Below are 21250 nucleotides of genomic sequence, written 5' to 3'. Positions count from 1 at the left end.
CAAGTATAAAGATAATACATATTAAAAAGAAACAAAGGGAAGCCTTACAGCATCACAGAAATACACAAGATATCAAAATGCCTTTAATTTCCCACCCAACTTGGCTGGCTGTCGAACAGGGAATCTGGAGAAAAAAATCTAAAGGATCTCCTTCAATAAAAACCCACAGGACTTTAAGGAAACCCGTATCTTGGGGCTTTCCATCCCTAACTCCTCCCCTCTGCTCTGAATTAACAGCCCCATGAATTTCACGGCCATTGTCTTGGCTCACCTGTGAAGAATAATCACTTGGACAAGGTATTGGTAGGTTACTAGTTCCTGTCAAACTACTACATTGAAGAGAGAGGAAAATGATACAAAAAAGGGAAAATTCATGACAGTTCTAGTCATACATGGATCAAAAAGGGGGAAAAGGCTTGAATATTGACTGAAAATTGGTCATTCCTCATTGATTATTTAATATTCTTGACATATATATGAATATATTTATCTGTATATTGTAGCTATAACAATTATTTAAATGTTCATTTTTTTAAGAATATGCTCTCCTTGAAGTACAAATTTTGTGAATTTGAATTTTTAGGTTCATAGAGATCCCGAGGATCCAAATGTAAGCATTTATACTTTGTGAAAATGTTTATATAATACAATTTTTTATTTTTGCCTATGAGTACAAACAACAGATAACTATAATTGGATTTAATCCCATGTCTATCTACAGAGCATAATTGAGTCTTACCAGTTTAAATTCAAATACACTGCAGATGGACCAAAGCTGGATATTTTAAGGTAATTAACTGCACTTCATGTGAGTAAATGTTTCTATCTATCCTATTGTCATGATTTTATGATGTTATAAAGGCACCAATCGCTCATGAGGGATTATGTAAAAATGCAGTGGGTTTATTTATTGAGACTAGGCACATGGGAACATTTATACAGAGGCACAAAGCTTGAAAACATCAACCGAGCTGTCTCTGCTCTAAGCAAAAGTGAAACTAAACTGGATCTCAAGACCTAGTGATGTCATGCTACAATCCCTTAAAGGCATATTGCAACACCCCCTTTTTTTTAAAGATATTTTCCCCCTTCCAGAGAAGTAGAACTATTTATAATATATCTTCATATTTAGTTACCATAACATAAACGTATAGAACTGATGGATCTATGAGTCTCTAAAGCATAGAGGTGATCTGCTAATATGCCCAGATCTTGTAATGATAACCTTGTCTTTAATTGCTCAGTGATCTGTAGGATTGTTAATCTTGAATGTTGTTCCTTGTTGCATTTGGGATCTAGTCCTCTATGCAGCTGCACAATAGTTGAGCTGGAATGGATCTGATTTGTCCTTGGTTATGTCTCACTGTTGCGCCTTGAAGTATAGTTACTTCAGAAGATCTTGATTCTGAGCAAATCCTTGTCACCTCAGCTGGTTGTCACATACCTTCTGTGGGATCCTGGATGCGAACTTGTTGTCCCAACTGTAAACTTGGCAATTCTGGACCCGCATTTTTATTGTGCTTGTTGGTCATCTTCTCTTGCAGTTTTAAAAGTTGCTCTCTAGTTTCTGGAGAGTAGAATGGGTAAGAGTAGGTAGACTGGTATGCACTGGTCTGTGAAACATGAGCTCTGCCGGTGATGGAATAGTTGCACTTAAAAGGTGTTGCTCTCAGATGTAATATTGCAATGTGTAGATCTTGCTTGGTCTGGCTACATTTGAGATGTAGGGATTTCACCATGGGAATCATTCATTCAGTTAAATTTAGGGTAGTGAGGAGAAGAAGTAGTGTGATCAATATTCCACTTCACGCACATATCTTGAAATGCCTTACCAATAAATTGCAGACCATTTTCCGTAATGATCTCTTTAGGCACACCATTTAAACTGAAGATAGCATTTAAAGCGTGCGCAATAGTTGTGCTTGACATATTGTGCACTTGGCGACTAATTAGGTACTTGGTAAAGTAGACGACGATGACGATGACGTCAGTGCCATGGACATGAAAGAGTTCGGATGCGACTTTGGACCAAAGATGGGTAGGAACTTCATGAGGAATCAATGATGCTTTGTGCTGACTTGGCATATGCTCTTGACATGCCTCATACTTCTTGACAACGACTTCAATGTCATACCTGGCCAATAGACTGTCTCTCTCTTGCGAGTCTTCTCATCTGATCTATGCCCATGTGTGAGTGATGAAGTTGTTGAAGAATATCAGGTTACAAAGATTCCGGCATGATGGTCTGCCTGCCTTTAAAAATGACTCCCCGGAAGATGCCTAGCCTGTCCCAGTAAGGCCAAAATAGTTTCACGTCTTTGTGGATATGCTGATTTGAATCAGGCCATCCTTCAATGATGGTTTTCCACAGTTTCTATAGTGTAGAATCTTTTGCCGTTGTAGCTGCTGTCATTTGAGTTGTTCAAAATGTATCAGATGACTTTGGAGAACATCTTCAAGTTTGATGTCAGTGAAGTCAACTTGTAGATCCAAGGATACATCTTCTGTTTTCGCTGGGTTAGGCAGTCTGCTAAGTGTATCTGATGTGGCCATCAAGTTACATGGCTTGTAATTAATCTCATATTCGTAACCATGAGTCTTTAACAAGAGACGTTGCAATCTTGGTGGTACACTGGTCAATTGCTTTTGCCAAATCATCTTCAGTGGCTTGTGGTCGGCCTCTACCACAAGTCTTTTGCCAAACAGATAGATACGAAAATACATGATTCCATACATCAAAGCTAATGTTGCTCGCTCCATGTTGGAGTAGTTGGATTGCGTTACAGAAAGAGATTTTAAAGCAAATGAAATTGGGTTTCCTTCTTGTGGTATGCATGCTCGCAAACCTTTCTATGAAGCATCTACCTCCCTAGGATCACAAAATTGCAAAGTCAGTGCTTCTGATAATGCCTGTTTCAATGCTTTGAAGAAGTTTTTGTGCCACAGGAAAGGCACGTCCTTTCTCAACAATTTCCTTAGCGATTAAAATTTTTCAGTGAAATTGGGAATATATAGAGACAAGATATTAAAGAGATCAGACATCTTTGAAGATCGTCCTTATCTTGAGGAGTTGGCGTGGCTTTAATATCCTCTATTTTACTTGCATCAGGACGTTTGCCAGCAATGGAGTAAATAGAACCGAAGAAATTGATCTGCATGTTGACGGCACACTTCAGAATGTTGAACACCAGTTCTTCAATACATACCACTTGCATCAATAAATGCAGATTATGGTCACGTTTTTGCTTTACTCTGCCCACAACAGCAATGTCATCGGCGATACAGATGCAGCCTGGCATAGTGCATGTAATGCGGCCTATGTGAGCTTGAAAGAGATCCTGGCTAACAGCCCGAAAGGAAGTAGTTTAAAACAGTATCATCTGGGTATGAGTATGGGTACGAAATGTAGTAAGCTCTTGGGACTTCTCCACGAGATGCACCAACCAATAGCGTTGTTTGGCATCAAGCTTCGAGAAGAATTTTGCACCTGCAAATCTTGGATTTAACTCATAATGTGGGTATTTTGTAAGGGCGATGTTTCAAAGCTGCGTTTAAACGTCGTGGATTGAGGCATACTCTCAATGATCTGTCTTTCTTTATGGCACATGTAATTGAGCTGCACCAGACTGTGTTCTTATACTCTTCTAATGATTCTGTCTTTCCCCATTTTGCCTAGTTCAGCCTTAAATTTATCTTGTAAGTGGATGCTACACTTACGTGATGGATCAATGGACAGACTTGCATTCTCCTGCAAGTGTAATGCTACAGCTCCCTTGAAACTGCTAATTTTGCTGAAACATTCTGGATATTCCAATGTTAGGTCCTGAACTGAGGTGATAGATCTGCCCTGTAAAGTCTGATTAATTCCATAGATTGTTAGTAGTAGGAGGTCAAGGCATGCTGGTAGACCTGTGATCACTATGTCTTTAGTATCTACAATGTAGAACATCTGTGGCAGCCAGGAGGATTGATTGTACTTGCACTCCAGGATGATCAATTCTGCACATGGAATTAGTGAACCGTTACACATTGAAAGTAGTAGGTTTCGCCATGGCCTTCCATGTCTGTAGATACATGTCTTTTAGAATTCGTAGGGGTAGTATACTGGTACTTGTCACCATGTCAATCTTGGCCAATATCAAGTAGTTACCAATTTTCTTCGGGCAGATAATTAGAATCTTGGCAAACACTTCAGACAGTGAGATGGTATCTGTGTTTTCCGGGAGATTGACGGTTTGAAATATGTGTTCACTGTTCTTCGTCTCGTCATTCACATCACCGTCATTTTCTGGTTTGTCAGTCACCTTATGTATATGTTTCTGACAGGATACCGGGTAGTCATTCTTATTGCTTGAAGATACCTGTTGTGTACGGTCTGTTTGGATCAGTGCATGGCTCTTTGTAGCTGCATCAGCCTTTGCTCTAGTGCACTGCTGCTGCCACTGGCCCTTTCTGCCACATGTTTTACAGAACTAGTAGAAAGCTGAGCATTCCCATGGTGCATGCACAAGACCACACCTTCCACATGGCTTGCTGGGCTTAGATGTTCTAGCGAGTGTGTCAACAATTGGTGGACCTGTAAGCTTGTCGACCTGCAAGGCTCGCTTCACATCTACTCCATCCTTGAGTAGTTCTTCAATGATATATGTTTTGGGATTGTCTAGCAGATCTTTCTGGAACGCTTCCATGGGAATGGCTGGGATGACCAACTCAACAATTCTGTCTGCTAGTTCTGTGTCTGAGAAATCACAGCACATGCAGTCAGCATCTGCTGACGAAGTGGTCTATGGATTCTGTAGGCTGTTGTTGAAATGACATAAACTCTAGTTGATGATTATGGAAGTTTAACCTGATTCTGAACAGGTCTTCCAATGTAGTCCATATCTTTTGGGATCCTTTAGCTCTTCTTCTGTTAATCCTGATGTGTTCAGCCTATGTAGACCTTTGTTCCCAATTTCGAGACAATTTTTTATGGCTTGTTTATCTGGTTAAGACACATCTGAATCAAGAAACCATAGATCTGTACACTATTTAAACATTTTGAATTCAAATAATATGTCAGCTGCATCCCAACTGAAACTGGGGATTTTTTTAAAAATTCATTCACAGGATGTGGGCTTCACTGGCTGGGCTAGCATTTATTGCCCATCCCTAGTTGCCCCTGAGAAGGTGGTGGTGAGCTGCCACCTTGAACCGCTGCAGTCCATGTGTATAGGTACACCCACAATGCTATTGCGAAAGAAGTTCCAGGATCTTGACCCAGCGACAGTGAAGGAATGGCAATAAAGTTCCAAGTCAGGACGTTGTGTAACTTGGAGGGGAACTTGCAGGTGGTGTTCCCATGCATCTGGTAGAGGTCACAGGTTTGGAAAGTGTTGTTGAAAAAGTAAGGGTCGCCAACTGTAATTAAATGCATTCCTGGAAGTTTCATCACATGACTGTAGCGGTTCATTGGCCAACACATTCACCCTTGTGACATACTACTTTCCTAAGCCAATTGGAAAGCAAAAAGACTCATTATCCAATTGGATGATGCTTGACTGTCAGTTAAACCGCCTTTTTATTCCCCATTTTCAATATTTTTATATCTGGTAAAGAGAAATGTTCAAAGAAAATGACATAAAAACAATATTTTTCAATGTCCCGATGATTTTTCTCTAGCATTGCACACAGCAATGTCCTGGAGATTGACTTTCAATTCCTGAAGACTCCAGGCCAACCCTGGAGGGTTGGCAACCCTAGAAAAAGTCTTGGTGAATTCCTACAGTGCATCTTGTAGATGTTACACACCGCTACCACTGAGGATTGGTATTGGAGGGATTGAACACTATAGTTGATGTAAAAGCTATCAGTCAAGTGGGCTGCTTTGTCCTAGATGGTGACAACTTTCTTGAGTGTTTTTGGACTACACTTATCCAGGCAAGAGGAGAGTATTCTATCACACTCCTGAATAATACCTTGTAGATGGTGGACAGGCTTTGGGGCGTCAGGAGGTGAGTAACTCACTGCAGGTTTCCCAGCCTCTGATTTGCTCTTGTAGCCACAGTATTTACATGGCTGGTCCAGTTCCACTTCTGGTCAATGGTAATCCTCTCAGGATGTTGATAGTGGGGTATTAGCAATTCAGTGGGGTAATGCCATTGAATGTCATGGGGAGATGATTAGATTCTCTCTTGTTGGAGATGGTCATTACCTGGCACTTGTTTGGCGCGAATGTTACTTGCCACTTATCAGCCGAAGCCTGAATAATGCTCAGGCGTTGCTGCATATGGACACTATTGCTTCAATACCTGAGGATTCGCAAATGGTGCTGAACATTATGCAATCATCAGCACCCCTGACCTTATGACAGAGGGAAGGTCATTGATGAAGCAGCTGAAGATGGTTGGGCTTAGGACACTATCCTGAGAACTCCTGCAGAGATGTCCTGGGACTGAGATGATTGACCTCCAACAACCACAACCATCTTCCTTTGTGCTAGTTAGGACTCCAACCAGTGGAGAGTTTTTCCCTTGATTCCCATTGCCTTCAGTTTTGGTGAGGCTCCTTGATGCCACACTCTGTTGAATGCTGCTTTGATGTCAAGGGCAGTCACTCTCACCTCACTTCTTGAGTTCAGCTCTTTTGTCAATGTTTGGACCAAGGTAATGAGGACAGGAGTGAAGTGGTCCTGGCAGAACCCAGACTGAGCATCAGTGAAGAGGTTATTGCTGAGTAGTTGCCGCTTAATAGCACTGTCAATGACCCCTTCCATCACTTTGTTGATGATCACAAGTAGACTGATGGGGTGGTAATTGGCTGCTTGGACTTGTCCAGCTTTTTGTGTACAGGACAAACCTGGCAATTTTCCACATTACCGGGTAGATGCCAATATTGTAGCTGTACTGGAAGAGCCTGACTAGGGACACGGCTAGTTCTGGAGCACATGTCTTCAGCACTGTTGCCAGGGCCCATAGCCTTTGCAGTACCCAGTGCCTTCAGCAGTTTCTTGATATCTTGTGCAGTGAATCAAATTAGCTGAAGACTGGCATCTGTGATACTGGGGACCACAGGAGGAGGCCGAGATGGATCATCTACTCAGCACTTCTAGCTGATGATATTTGCAAATGCTTCAGCCTTGTCTTTTGCACTGATATGCTGGTCTCCCCCGTTAGTGAGGATAGAGATATTTGTGGAACCTACTCCTCCCGTTAGCTGTTTAATTGTCAGCCATCATTCATGACTGGTTGTGGCAGGGCTGCAGAGCTTAGATCTGATCTGTTGGTTGTGAGATCATTTAGCTCTGTCTGTTGCGTGCTGCTTTCGCTATTTGGCATGCAAGTAGTCCTGTGTTGTAGCTTCATGCTAACATGTCATTTTTAGGTATGCCTGGTGCTACTTCTGACATGCCACCCTGCAAGCTTCAGTGAACCAGAATTGATCCCCTGGCTTGATGGTAATGATAGACTGGAGGATATGACAAGCCATGAGGCTACAGATTGTGGTTGAATATAGCTCTGCTGCTGCTGATGGCCCACAGCACCTCCTGGGTGCCCAGTTTTGAGTTGCTAGACCTTTCTGAATCTATCCCATTTAGCACACTGCCATACAACACGGTGAAAGGTATCCTCAATTTGAAGACAGGACTTCATCTCCACAAGGACTGTCCAGTGGTTACTCTTGCCAATACTGTCATGGACATATGCATCTGTGACAGTAGATTGGTGAGGACGAGGTCAAGCAGGCTATTCCCTCTTATTGGTTCCCTCAACACCTGCCACAGACCAAGTCAGCAGCTATGTCCTTTAGGACTTGGTCAGGTCAGTCAGTGGTGGTGCTGCCTTGCCACTCTTGGTGTTGAACATTGAAGTCCCCTATCCAGAGTGCATTCTATGCCTTTGCCACCCCCAGTACTTCTACCAGTTGGTGTTCCAAATGGAAGAGTACTGATTCATTAGCTGAGGTAGGGGGTGTTGTGGTAAGTGGTAATCAGCAAAAGGTTTCCTTGCCCATGTTTGACTTGATGCCATGAGGCTTCATAGGACTTGGAGTCAATGTTGAAGACTCCCAGGGCAAGTCCCTCCCGACTGTATATCACTGTGCCACCATCTCTGGTGGGTCTGTCCTGCCGGTTGGACAGGACATACCCAGGGATGATGAGGGTGATGGTGTCTGGGACATTGTCTTTAAGGTATGATTCAATAAGTATGACTATATCAAGCTGTTGCTAGTAGCGTTGGAGAATGTCCTGGTTAGTTAGGATATGAGTTCCTTGAGTCTTAAAATTTGAGTTTCAACTCATTTGATCATCACTCATGCACATCAGGTTCAGCATGTTTAAGAACCTACAATTGAGGAAACTTTTTAATTTTCAATATGAAAAGCACTGATGCCATACAAATGTATTCAAAGAAACAGAAAAATCAGAGTAGGTCACAGGTGAGGACTTTTTTAAATTGCATTTAAAAGACCAGAAAATTAATTTATTTCCTGCTGCACCTAAAAATCTGATTTCAGAGATTCTGATTTAAGAGATTCCCCAAACAACCACATTTGGCAGTTACTCACATTTGAGAGTTGGGGACTTAGCCAGATTTGTTGGACTAGATTCATTTGGGTGCAGGGTTCGATGGACCAGTGTAAATGATCAAAGAGACTTTAGAATATTGTAGTTGGACAAGTAATTCATTTACGCCCAAAATTCCGCAAGTGTTTAAACCATGTAATTGCTTTGGGCCCAGATTCTGGGTGTTTTTAAGTACATATGTGGTGTAATTTCAAGGTTGATAGATTTAAATAAAGGCACACAAGACTCGTAGGAGAAATACAGAAAAGGGCACAAGTAAGAGGAAGGGGCAGGATTGGCACCTCAATATTCCAGGATATAGAATCTTCAGGCGAGACAGGGGAGGGAGTAGAAGAGGAGGAGGCATTGCATTGTTAGTTAAGGAGTCAGTTACTGCAGTAAGGAGAGATGATACCTTGGAGGGAGCATCGAATGAAGTTTTGTGGGTAGAGCTAAGGAATAAAAAAGGGGCAGCCACGTTGTTAGGTGTTTATTATAGACCCCCAGATAGTCAGCAGGAATTTGAGGAGCAAATATGTGCACAATTTGGGGAGGTGTGTAAAAACAGCAACAATAGGGCAATTATATTAGGTGATTTCAACTTTCCCAACATTAATTGGGATAGACGAAGCATTAAGGGCTTGGATGGAGTAGATGTCTTGAAATGTGTACAGGAGAACTTTTTAGGTCAATATGTAGAGGGTCCAACAAGGGACGGCGCAGAGCTGGACCTAATTCTGGGGAATGAAGCCGGGCAGGTGGCTGAGGTGGTGGTGGAGGAGCATTTTAGTGATAGCAACCACAATATGGTACAATTTAAGCTTGTTATGGACAAAGAAATAGACAAGTTGCAAAAAAATGTTTTAGATTGGGGGAGAGTGGATTTTAGTAAAATAAGGCAGAATCTGGCCACGGTAGACTGGGAACAGCTACTTGTGGGGAAATCTACAGAGGAGCAGTGGGGGGCATTCAAAAAGGAAATGGGGAGGGTACAGGCTCAACATGTTCCCTGTAGGGTGATAGGAAGGAGTATCAAGCCCAGAGAACCATGGATGACCAGAGATATTCAGGATATGATGAGAAGGAAAAGAGAGACTTTTAGCAGGTACAACGGAAGCAAATCAGCGGAGGCATTAGTGGAGCACAGAAATGCAGGATGGAGCTTAAGAAAGCAGTTCGGCGAACAAAGGGGGATATGAGAAAGCTCTGGCTTGTAAAAGTAGGGAAAATCCCAAGATATTCTCTAAATATATCAACGGGAAGAGGATAACCAGGGAAAGAGTAGGGCCCATTAGGGACCAAGGGGGCAATCCATGGGTGGAGCCAGGGGACATCAGCAGAGTGTTGAACGAATACTTCACATCTGTCTTCACCCAAGAGAATGAGGATGAAGGTATCGAACTAGGGGAGAGATACTGCGAGGTTCTTGAGCAAATTGATATAGGGAGTGACTAGGTATTGGAGTTGTTGGCAGGCTTAAAAGTGGACAAATCTCCAGGTCCGGATGATTTGTGTCCCAGACTGCTGAGGGATGTAAGAGAGGAGATCATTGGCAGCTCTGACCCAAATTTTTAATTCCTCTCTGGCCACAGGGGAGGTGCCAGAGGACTGGAGAACAGCTAATGTGGTTCCGTTATTTAAGAAGGGTTGTAGAGAGAAGCCAGGGAACTTCAGGCCCGTGAGTCTCACGTCAGTGGTAGGGAAACGATTGGAGAAAATTCTGAAGGAGAGAATCTATCTCCACTTGGAGAGGCAAGGTTTGATCTGGTATAGTTAGCATGGCTTTGTCAGAGGGAGGTCATGCCTAACAAATTTGATTGAATTTTTTGAGGAGGTAACCAGGTGTGTAGATAAGGGTAGTGCAGTTGATGTGGTTTATATTGATTTCAGCAAAGCCTTTGACAAAGTCCCACATGGGAGACTTATAAAAAAGGCAAATGAACATGGGATACAGGGTAATTTGATAAAGTGGATTCAAAATGGGCTTAGTTGTAGGAGACAGAGGGTGATGACAGAAGGCTGCTTTAGTGACTGGAAGCCAGTGTTCAGTGGCGTACCACAGGGATCTGTGCTGAGTCCCCTATTATTTGTCATTTATATAAACGATATAGATGACTAAGGGGAGGTAGGATTAGTGAGTTTGCGACTGACACAAAGATTGGCCGGGTGGTTAACAGTGAGGTTGAGTAGACGGTCAAATGGGCAGATAAGTGGGAGATGGAATTTAACCCTGAAAAGTGTGAGATGATACACTTTGGAAGGAGTAATTTGACAAAGAAGTATTCAATCAACGGCATGACACTAGGAAGTTCTGAGGAACAAAGGTACTTTGGTGTGTGTGTCCATAGATCTCTGAAGGCAGAGGAGCATGTTGGTGGGGTGGTGAAAAAAGCATATGGAACACTTGCCTTTATCAATCAAGGCATAGATTACATAAGTAGGGAGGTCATGTTGGAGTTGTGTAGAACCTTGGTGAGGCCACAGCTGGAGTACTGTGTGCAGTTCTGGTTGCCACGTTATAGGAAGGATGTGATTGCACTGGAGGGGGTCTAGAGAAGATCCACCAGGATGTTGCCTGGGATGAAACATTTAAATTATGAAGAGAGGTTGGATAGACTTGGGTCATTTTCGCTGGAGCAGAGAAGACTGAGGAGCGACCTGATCGAGTTGTACAAGATTATGAGGGGCACGAACAGGGTGGATAGGGAGCAGCTGTTCCCCTTAGTTGAAGGGTCAATCACGAGGGGACATAAGTTCAAGGTGAGGGGCTGGAAGTTTAGGGGGGATATGAAGAAAAACTTTTTTACCCAGAGGGTGGTGACAGTCTGGAATGCGCTGCATGGGAAGGTGGAGGAGGTGGGTTGCCTCACATCCTTTAAAAAGTACCTGGATGAGCACCTGGCACATCATAACATTCAAGGCTATGGGCCAAGTGCTGGTAAATGGGATTAGGTAGGTAGGTCAGGTGTTTCTCATGTGATGGTGCAGACTCGATGAGCCGAAAGGCCTCTTCTGCACGCTGTGATTCTGTAATAAGATGGAATATAAGGGGAGGGTGGTTTAATGGTAGAAAACCAGCACAGTAGGCTTATGTACAATTCTTCTGCCAGAAAAAGTTTGTGCACCAGAAATACACTAAAAAATTGCAAGGGCATTCACCCCAAATTTATTTAAATTTGTACAGCAAAAACAAACAAGTAAGCCTTCAAGATACAAAGAAAGCTTCCATTCTGCTCATCCGTAAGCTGTTTGTCTTGATGCAGAGCCTTGAAATTCTTCCTAATGATGTGTCTCTGACAATGAAACTCTTCTATTATGATGAAGGTAAATTTCATTTATTATTTTAAGAATTGTTTGACTCCCACGCATTTATTTCTTCCTGACTGCTTCATGCACTTATGCAGTTAACTTCCCTTATGAAGGTTTTAACTGATGCATTGTTTGCAGTGTTTTGGTTTATATTTGTTTCATTAATATCCTTATCGCAGAATCTCACAGTGCAGAAGAGGCCCTTCGGCCAATTGGGTCTGCACCGACACGTGAGAAACAACTGACCTACCTACCTAATCCCATTCGCCAGCACTTGGCCCATAGCTTTGAATGTTATGACATGCCAAGTGCTCATCCAAGTACTTTTTAAAGGATGTGAGGCAACCCGCTTCCACCACCCTCCCATGCAGCGCATTCCAGACCGTCACCACCCTCTGGGTAATAATGGTTTTCCTCATATCCCCCCTAAATCTCCTGCCCCTCACCTTGAACTTATGTCCCCTCAATACTGACCCTTCAACCAAGGGAAACAGCTGCACTCTATCCACCCTGTTCGTGCCCCTCATAATCTTGTGCACCTTGATCTGGTCGCCTCCTCAGTCTTCTCTGCTCCAACGAAAACCACCGAAGTCTATCCAACCTCTCTTCATAACTTAAATGTTTCATCCCAGGCAACATCCTGGTGAATCTCCTCTGCACCCCCTCCAGTGCAATCACATTCTTCCTATAATGTGGCGACCAGAACTGCACACAGTACTCTAGCTGTGGCCTCACCAAGGTTCTATACAACTCCAACATGACCTCCCTACTTTTGTAATCTATGCCTTGATTGATAAAGGCAAGTGTTCCATATGCTTTTTTCACCACCCCACTAACATGCTCCTCTGCCTTCAGAGATCTATGGACACACACGCCAAGGTCCCTTTGTTCCTCAGAACTTCCTAGTGTCATGCCGTTCATAGAATACTTCTTTGTCAAATTACTCCTTCCAAAGTGTATCACCTCACACTTTTCAGGGTTAAATTCCATCTCCCACTTATCTGCCCATTTGACCATCCCGTCCACATCTTCCTGTAGCCCAAGACACTCAACCTCACTGTTAACCACCCGGCCAATCTTTGTGTCATCTGCAAACTTACTAATCCTACCCCCCTCTTAGTCATCTATGTCATTTATATAAATGACAAATAATAGGGGACCCAGCACAGATCCCTGTGGTACTCCACTGGACACTGGCTTCCAGTCACTAAAGCAGCCTTCTGTCATCACCCTCTGTCTCCTACAACTAAGCCCATTTTGAATCCACCTTATCAAATTATCCTGTATCCCATGCTCATTTGCCTTCTTTATAAGTCTCCCATGTGGGACTTTGTCGAAGGGTTTGCTCAAATCCTTTTAAATTACATCACCTGCATTACCCTCATCTACACACCTGGTCACCTCCTCAAAAAATTCAATTAAATTTGTTAGGCATGACCTCCCTCTGACAAAGCCATGCTGACTATCCCTGATCAAACCTTGCCTCTCCAAGTGGAGATAGATTCTCGCCTTCAGAATTTTCTCCAATCGTTTCCCTACCACTGACGTGAAACTCATTGGCCTGTAGTTCCCTGGCTTCTCTCTACAACCCTTCTTAAATAACGGAACCACATTAGCTGTTCTCCAGTCCTCTGGCACCTCCCCCATGGCCAGAGAAGAATTAAAAATTTGGGTCAGAGCCCCTGCGATCTCCTTATTTGCCTCCCTCAGCAGTCAGGGACACAAATTATGAATATGACATCCCTCATGTGATACTTATATGGGCTTGCACCTCTTGGAAACTAGCATGTAATGATAATTTCTCTGTAAGATGTTGTTTAGCATTAGAAGTATTCCTATGTCGCCATCCCAACTCCCAAACAGTATAAAAAGGCTTGTCCCATCCTGCAGTGTTCATTTATTTCTTCCAGGAGTGAATGAACATTGAAATTTCAGTTACAAAATAATTTTTGGACAAGTTTGCTATGGTAGGCTTTTTTTCCTTCAACTTCCTCACTGTTCATTATTACTTATTTCATCAAGTTTCTCCCACATTTTGCCTGGCTCATGCAGTTTCTCCAAAGAAGATAATTATCTTCAAAACTCTTCTCACAAAATTCTTCAACAATAGCTATCAACCACCTTGATTTCAAAACAGTTTTGTGGGTCCTTATCATTGCACGTGTATTTCATTGTTTGTCGTCTGAGATGGCATTGGCTCCTGTAATATTTACCTGAACTTTCCAGCCTATATCCATGAGGATGCTTCATCAGTACAACTGGCACCATTCATTTGGGATCCTGTTCATTGCCCTATCAGTGCCCCCGTTCATTCAGTTCTTACTGAATCCATAGCACCCACTTATGGTGTTTGGATCAACTGCAGTCGAACAATAACATGATGTGGGAGTTGTCCCCCAATGGTATTTGCTAAAGTTGTGTTTTTCCTTTCCTCCATTGCCTTACAGGATTTCCACATTCTTTCTTTGCATGCCATTCTTGTTCAGGGACATTGCTAATTTTACATACATAAAAACATAATACTGTGGATACTAGAAACCTGAAATAAAAACGTTAGAAATACTCAGCTGATCTGGCAGTATGAAAGGTCATGAAAAATGCGTCATGAAAAGCATGAAATGTGGCCTAATTATTAACAGGGGCAGGATATGTAAGTGTAGTTTTGGAGGGGAAAGCGGGAAGTCCGGGTTTCCCTATATACCATTTAATTTTAACTTCATGGGCTGAATTTTACGAGTCGGCGAGCGGGGGCGGGGCCCACTCGCCGATGCGTAAAATGATGCGTGGTGACGTCGGGGGGAACTCCCGATGTCACCACGACTGATTTAAATTTTCAGGAAGGCAGGAGCGCAGCACAATCAGCTGCGTGCCCACTGACCTGTCAATGGCCAAATGAGGCCATTGACAGGATCAATTAAGCAATTAAAGGACCTGCCCATCCAACTGTAAGATTGGCAGGCAGGCCAGGAGCTCCAGCAGGAACTAGAAAAAACATGAAACCTCACCCACGGGCGGGATGAGATTTCATGTAAGCTTTAAAAAATTTTAATAAAGATTGTGTAAAAATTATGGACATGTCCCAACTCATGTGACATTGTCACATGAGGGGACATGTAAGGGAATTTTTATTTTTCTAATTTTATCTTTTTTACATGTAGAGCCGATCTCCCTGAGGCTGCACTTAGCCTCAGGGAGATGAGTGCGCTCTTTCGTGCGCATACGTGAAAGAGCGCACTCTCAATTTTAGGAACCCCCCCCCAGCCCACTCAAGGAGTGCATAGCGCTTACCTGCGGATGTCATGCTGGGCCTTTATTGGCCCGCCCACGTAAAATGGTGCCATGCCTCCGACCGGGCAAGCCGATCGGAAGCCCGCCTGTACGTGCCCGCCCATCAACTTCCCTCTGACAGGGGGAAAATTCAGCCCCTTGTGTTTTTTCGGCCTGATAGGTTTTCTGCCCAGAATGGAAATTAGCATGTAAGGAATAATTTCTCTGTAAAACAGGTTCTCTGTTTGCCCGGAAGTCAGCCTGATTAACTTGGCTTTCAATCAGACAGGGAGCATTCTGGAGCAGTCTGCAGGATCAGATCAGTCTGATCCACGATCCCGGAAGTGGAGGCGGGGGTATCTGATCCCCAACCCTGTCCAGTCCTTGACCCCCGGGGGTCACGTATGATGGGCATGGAGTCTGATGAGGGACGGTGGGAGGGGAGCTCCTGGCCCACAAGCAAACCTGTGAAGACACTTGCCTTCTCTCCAGAGCTCTCCTTGCCTCACTTCAGCTGCCAGTTTTCCATGGAGAATTTCAATATTTTAAAAGCACAGGAAGCAAATATGACGTGTAATGGCTGTTCTGATGAATGGTCATTGACCTGAAACATTAATTCTGTTTGTCTCCACAAATGCTGTTTGACCTGCTGAGTTATTCCAGCATTTTTTGTTTTTATTTCACGTTTACAGCATCTGCATTATTTTGCTTTTGCACGACATATAATGAGCCTTGTCCAGCCTTTGCCAATCTCCAACCTTAGACACTCCTATAGATTCTTCTGTCTATCTGCCTATTAAATCTAATGCCTCCTCTTCCTGAAGACTCAGGATTTTCACCAATGTTGAACAATGGCGAGAAGGCTGATAAAAACAATTTTACCGGCCTGTGAGTGTAATTGAGATCTCTGCAGTATAAAGTCATGCATCCTGTGGTGATGAGAGGTGCCTTTAAAAGAAGCGCCCTTGAAGACAAGCAGAATAACAGGAAAAATAAGTGGCTTTAAGTAAAGAAAAATTTTGAGTGTTTTCAAATGTTGCCAGCACCCAGGTACTATGAGAGAATAAGAGAGCTAAGGTGGTGAGTGAGGTTGTTTGAGTATTTGATGATGTATATTGATGCCAGAACATTGAGTTATCTTGTCGCCCTTGTGGGGACTTCAATCCCAAAAAAATCCCAGAATACCATGCAGTAAAAATTCTGTTTAACTTATTTAATCACCATTAATCAGTGGTTCAATTCCGATCACAAAGCTAAAACATCATAACCTGTATTTCTCTTAACATTTGCTGACTGACCTAATGTACATTCCACCATTTTCTGTGTTTATTTCAGATTTACGTTATTTCTTTCATTTTCCCTAATTTCTATCCTGTTTCCTTATTTTAACTGGGAAACAGACTTAAGGCCTTACACTGTTTTTGTTCTCAGTAAATGCAGTAAATAATTATAAAATTCTGTGTCAATTCAAATGGTAGGATGAGCATCTGTATTTGGTGAGAAATAAGAGCAGGTGTAATCCATTGACCCTGTTTTGCAATCCAATCAGAATATGACTGATCTGGTAAATAGGTTAACATTAGAATTTATGAAGTACTGCCCTACATTTTAATTTTTATTTTAAATTTTATTAAATAAATAGTGGTTTAAAAAAATCAGAATCCATCTATTTTCCACTTCACAGTGACACCTCCTGATTACCAGCCACCAGGGTTTAAACAAGGCGAGTGCGATGCTGTGTGGTTTGAAGGAACCCCAGTCCATTTTAAAGTTGGTGATGTGCCCACTCCATTCCATATGATGAAAGTGCGAGTCACCACAGAGAAAGAGACAATGGAACAGCTTGAGAAAGAGAACATGCTGAATGAGGAAACTGAAACTTCACTGCAGGGAATGGAGGAAGTCAAATCTGCCCCAAATGTGAGTGCCAACGCTTACTACTGTTTATTTTGGAATGTTACTTATCTGTACAACAATGAGTTTCTACTAGAAACAAATATAACAAGAAAGATGTCTCATAAAAATTGATTCTATGGCTTCTCCAGAGCAAGAGAAACATTAGACCCTTCTAGCTTGCAGGGATGGTGTTCACGGTTCTACAAGCATATATTATTGCTAACATGTTTTGATATGTTGCAATCTGTGTCTTAATAGCGTTTTGTTTATTTTGGTGCAGGACAGAACTACTGTAAAGGAAGATACTCCATTCTACCAAACTATTACAGGTATGATCATTTCTAGCATATGAACAAATGAGCAGTGGTTGCAATATCCAACTACCCGAGCTGCAGAAAATTTCATAAGGTTTGTTGTTTAGTGCGAGCAACAACTGTGAGTGCAAGTAGGAATTAAAGAAGATGGCCTAGAAAATCATTGGTGGCACATCTGCTTTCCAGATGCAAAATGAGTGCTAAACATCAATATGGCAAGCATAGTGCACACACTCATTTGGAGCTGTAAGTGCACCAAAATGATGAGGCTGCTCCATAGGTATCCAGGATGCACTCAGAACTATTTAAATGTCAAATTAATCTATTTAACTAGGCTTGCCAAATTGAGTGATGGTACATCATCAGGAAGGTTGCGCTTCTCTGCTTTAAGTAACAGGTATCACTACATCTTGTCTCGAAAGGGATGTAAGTTAACTTTTAGTATGAAGAGGGAATTGAACTGTTGATGAAAGAATCTTCAGATTGTCATGCATAGTGTGTATGGTAAGATAGAATCAAGAAGGAGGAAAAGAGGATAAAGTGTGAAGAAACCCTGCATAAAGTATTCTGCAGCATTGTAAGTCACAATGGCCATGATTCTCCCCCTAACCAGAGTGGCCAGCATGCTTTCTTTGATGGGAAAGAGGATGTGCAGGTGTTCTCAGCCTCCTTCAATGGCTGTCTCCTGCCTGCAATCGTGTGCAACCTTCTGTTGCATGAAAGAAGGAAGTGTACTAGTAACCATCTTGGAGGTGTGGGGAAATGAAGAATGCAAAATGATCAGCTTGTGATTATGAGACAGTGGGCAGAATTTTCTGTGCCCATTGGCATCGGGCATCATGGCAGGTGTGATCGGACAACATAACAGGAAGGCCAAAAATCGGTTTCACAACGTTGTGAAACCAGTTTGCAATCATCTGCTCTACCTGTCAATGGCGGGTCGCGTTTCCTGCTGCCGTGTTGGGAATTTCATTTTAATACATCTCCGTATCATTATAAGCCTAGCTTACCGGAATCATCCCCCCAAACATCAAATTTACCGCCCATGTCGACGGGAAAACACATGTTGACGTGCAGAAATCGGGATTTAATGTCAGGGCCGTGCCCACATCGCAGACATCGGAGGAACAGAAGATGCTGGAGCCCTACAGCATCGAGACCCTGGAGGAACATGCATCGCATGCTGGGTGGATATATATGGACGTGGCTCTGCCACTAAGCAGCTCACAGAAGGTGAAATGTCACCGTTGAGGGTCTGCTCCAGGACATCAGTATCTTGGCCATAGGCTGCTACAGGTGATCATCAAGGGGCTGGAGAGAAAGCTGTAAGTTGGACTGGGAAGGGAAGCTGTGTTGGGGGAGGTGAGGTTGGGAAGGGTGGAACGATGATGTCTGGAGGCAAGGTTGGGAGGGGGTGAATGATAGTGTCAGGGGGCTGGGGTTAGGAGGGAGGCAAACGATGATGTTAGGGGAGATGATGTTGAGAGGGGGCAACAATGGGGTCGGGGCAGTGTGAGGTTGTGGGGGGAGGAAGTACTGGGGAAGAGGGTGTAATGAAGGAGATTACTGCAACTGGGGAGCAAGGTTTCAGGGAAGAAGTTCGGGGGGTGGGGGGGGGCAGGACTTCAGGTGGAAGATGGAGTTCGGAAGGGGGCAGGACTTCGGGTGGAGGAAGGAGTTTGGAGGGGAGAGGGAATCCCCAAGAGGAAGGAGTGCAGGGGGAGGAAGGAGTCCAGGGGAGGAAGGGGTAAGGGGGGAGGAAGGAGCCAGGGTGGAACGTCCAGGTGAACGTGCAAGGGAGGGGTCTGTGGAGTCGATGACTACCTCCTGGGGAGCGAAATGAGGGTGGGCATGGTAGGAAGGAATGGTGAGAATGAGAGAGGGCTGAGTGAGCCAGTAGGGTGGGAGGGTGAGGGTGCAACAGTAGTGGTAAAAGGGATGGCGAGGGTGATTGGTGGGGACTTGGAGATAGACGTGGACCCTGGGGACGGGGAGGAGGAGGTTGGGGAGGTCAATGGGGATGGGATTCTTGGGAAGGTAGGGAACGTGCATGTTCACCTGGACATCTCCAAAAGAAAAGGATTCTGGCTGGTAGGTGATGGTGGGGAAATGGAAGGTGATGCCAGGGGAGTCGACAGTGATGAGGGAAAGGGCACGGGTGATTGGGGAGGGGAAAGGACAGGGCAGCTGAAGACAAATTTTACCAGCATCATGCTTCTATAACCGAAAGTGAAGTGAGACTCATGTTGGGTGGGAGCATGCATGGGAATGTGATCAGTGGGTGGGCACAGATGCAGGTCAGCTCAGATGGACAGCTGAAAGAGTAGGCAGCATTGAAAATGCTCAGGACATTGAGATGAATGTGATGGAAGAAGGATCCATGTGTATGGGAGAATGTTTGCAAAAGGCTCCGAAAGATCCTGCCACAGACACACTTCTCCCTCCTGAATCACTCGTGGGCTGGCTCTGTGCAGCTGAACTGCTCATGGTGGGGAATGCAGTGGGAGGACTCAGAAAGCTTGTCACTGAAGCTGGAAGACACTGGACGAAATCGTCACAGATTTGCACTAAGTTCGGTAGTGGGTGGGTAAAATAACACTTTACCCGACGGCTTCTCACGCCGTTTCGTCCCAAACTCACCGCATTAATTATACATTCCCAGGAAACATGTCGCTTCACCCGCCACTCCATCACCTTGCTGCTTCAACATGCAGGGCACCACATTTAAAGTGCAGCTGCGCGCATACCTCTCAGTGCTTCCAGCCCAGGACTGCCGCATGGAAGAGAGGACGGCCCCAAGAGGCAAAAAAACTGCAGCCTCCACATTTCAGTGACACGTCCCTTGAGCACCTTTTGAATGCCATGGAGACTCACCATGATGTCGTCTACCCCAGCTCTGGCTACAGGATGGGCAGCTTAATCACCAATCCAGCATGGGAGGCAGTGGTAGCGATGGTCAGCGCCAATGCCCTGCAAAAGAGGACAGCAACCTGGTGCAACTTCAGGATGAATGACCTTATCTGTTCTGCCAGAGTAGCTCACTCTTCTCATCACTCTCAACTCACACAATCACAAACCCATCACATATCCACAGGGATCTCAAACATTCCACGCAGTGACATGTGTCCTGCTGACACACTCTTCATCTGTTTCCACACAGGAGAAACCTGCTCACATCACTGACTTTGAGGAATGTGCCATTGCACTGACTGCTGAGGACATGGACTGTGCCAGCTGTGCCGGTGAGGTCACTGGCGAACACCCTCATGAGGATCCTGCACCACATCATCTCTCTCTCAATGAAAATGTGAATGCTCTCCTGCTTTTGACTCTGCTGACATGCACTAATTATCTCTACTTTGGTTCACAGGGAGCTCTGCCAAGCAACCAACACCCTAAGCCAGCCAGTCCCTCAGCTCTACCCAGGTCCTCACTCCTAGCCAAGAGGACACTTCCTCCATTGAAGAGCTGGAAATAAGCAGCCTGGAAGACCCATACAATGCTTACCCACACCCTACACCAGCACACAGAGAGACACGCTTCGATGGGACCTAGATCTACAGCAGGCTCGAGTTTTTACAATCTGGTGGTGAGTGTATGGACACATGTCCGCAGAAGGAGGCAGGTTTGGCTGAGCTCCCCAGCCCTCAGAGGACTGCTGGAGAAGAGGCATTTGTGAGGTCCAAGTCAGATGACGCACCTCTGTATTTGGCCTTCCAATTTATCCTGGAGCTTCAGCAGAAGGCAAGGGAACGTCACGCAGAGCTATTGGAAGCCCTTAACAGAGTGGCATGTGAGTCAGACTCTCTGATGAAGTGATGCCCCCATGTGCGTGTAAGGAGGTCTCCATGGGGAGGATGGCAGATGCCATGGAGATCTTGGTCCAGCAGAATTTGAAGATGTGTGCAGACCTGCACTC

The 21250-nt window shown here is 44.1% G+C and overlaps 1 protein-coding gene across 1 annotated transcript in view; it reads left to right on the top strand.

Moving 5' to 3' along the window:
* The window catches only part of zte38 (zebrafish testis-expressed 38), a 44739-nt gene that overhangs the window by 20031 nt on the left and 3458 nt on the right, over positions 1–21250 (top strand). Inside the window, exons 6-10 of the mRNA XM_041207823.1 lie at positions 584–610; positions 722–789; positions 3266–3285; positions 11741–11869; positions 16806–17041. Coding sequence (XP_041063757.1) covers positions 584–610; positions 722–789; positions 3266–3285; positions 11741–11869; positions 16806–17041 — 480 coding nt within the window. The remainder of the gene's footprint in view (positions 1–583; positions 611–721; positions 790–3265; positions 3286–11740; positions 11870–16805; positions 17042–21250) is intronic.

This window comes from Carcharodon carcharias, chromosome 16, assembly GCF_017639515.1.
Source record: "Carcharodon carcharias isolate sCarCar2 chromosome 16, sCarCar2.pri, whole genome shotgun sequence".
Lineage (NCBI taxonomy): Eukaryota > Metazoa > Chordata > Chondrichthyes > Lamniformes > Lamnidae > Carcharodon > Carcharodon carcharias.
Note: the sequence above shows the minus strand (reverse complement) of the source record. Positions and strands in the feature narration are given on the sequence as shown.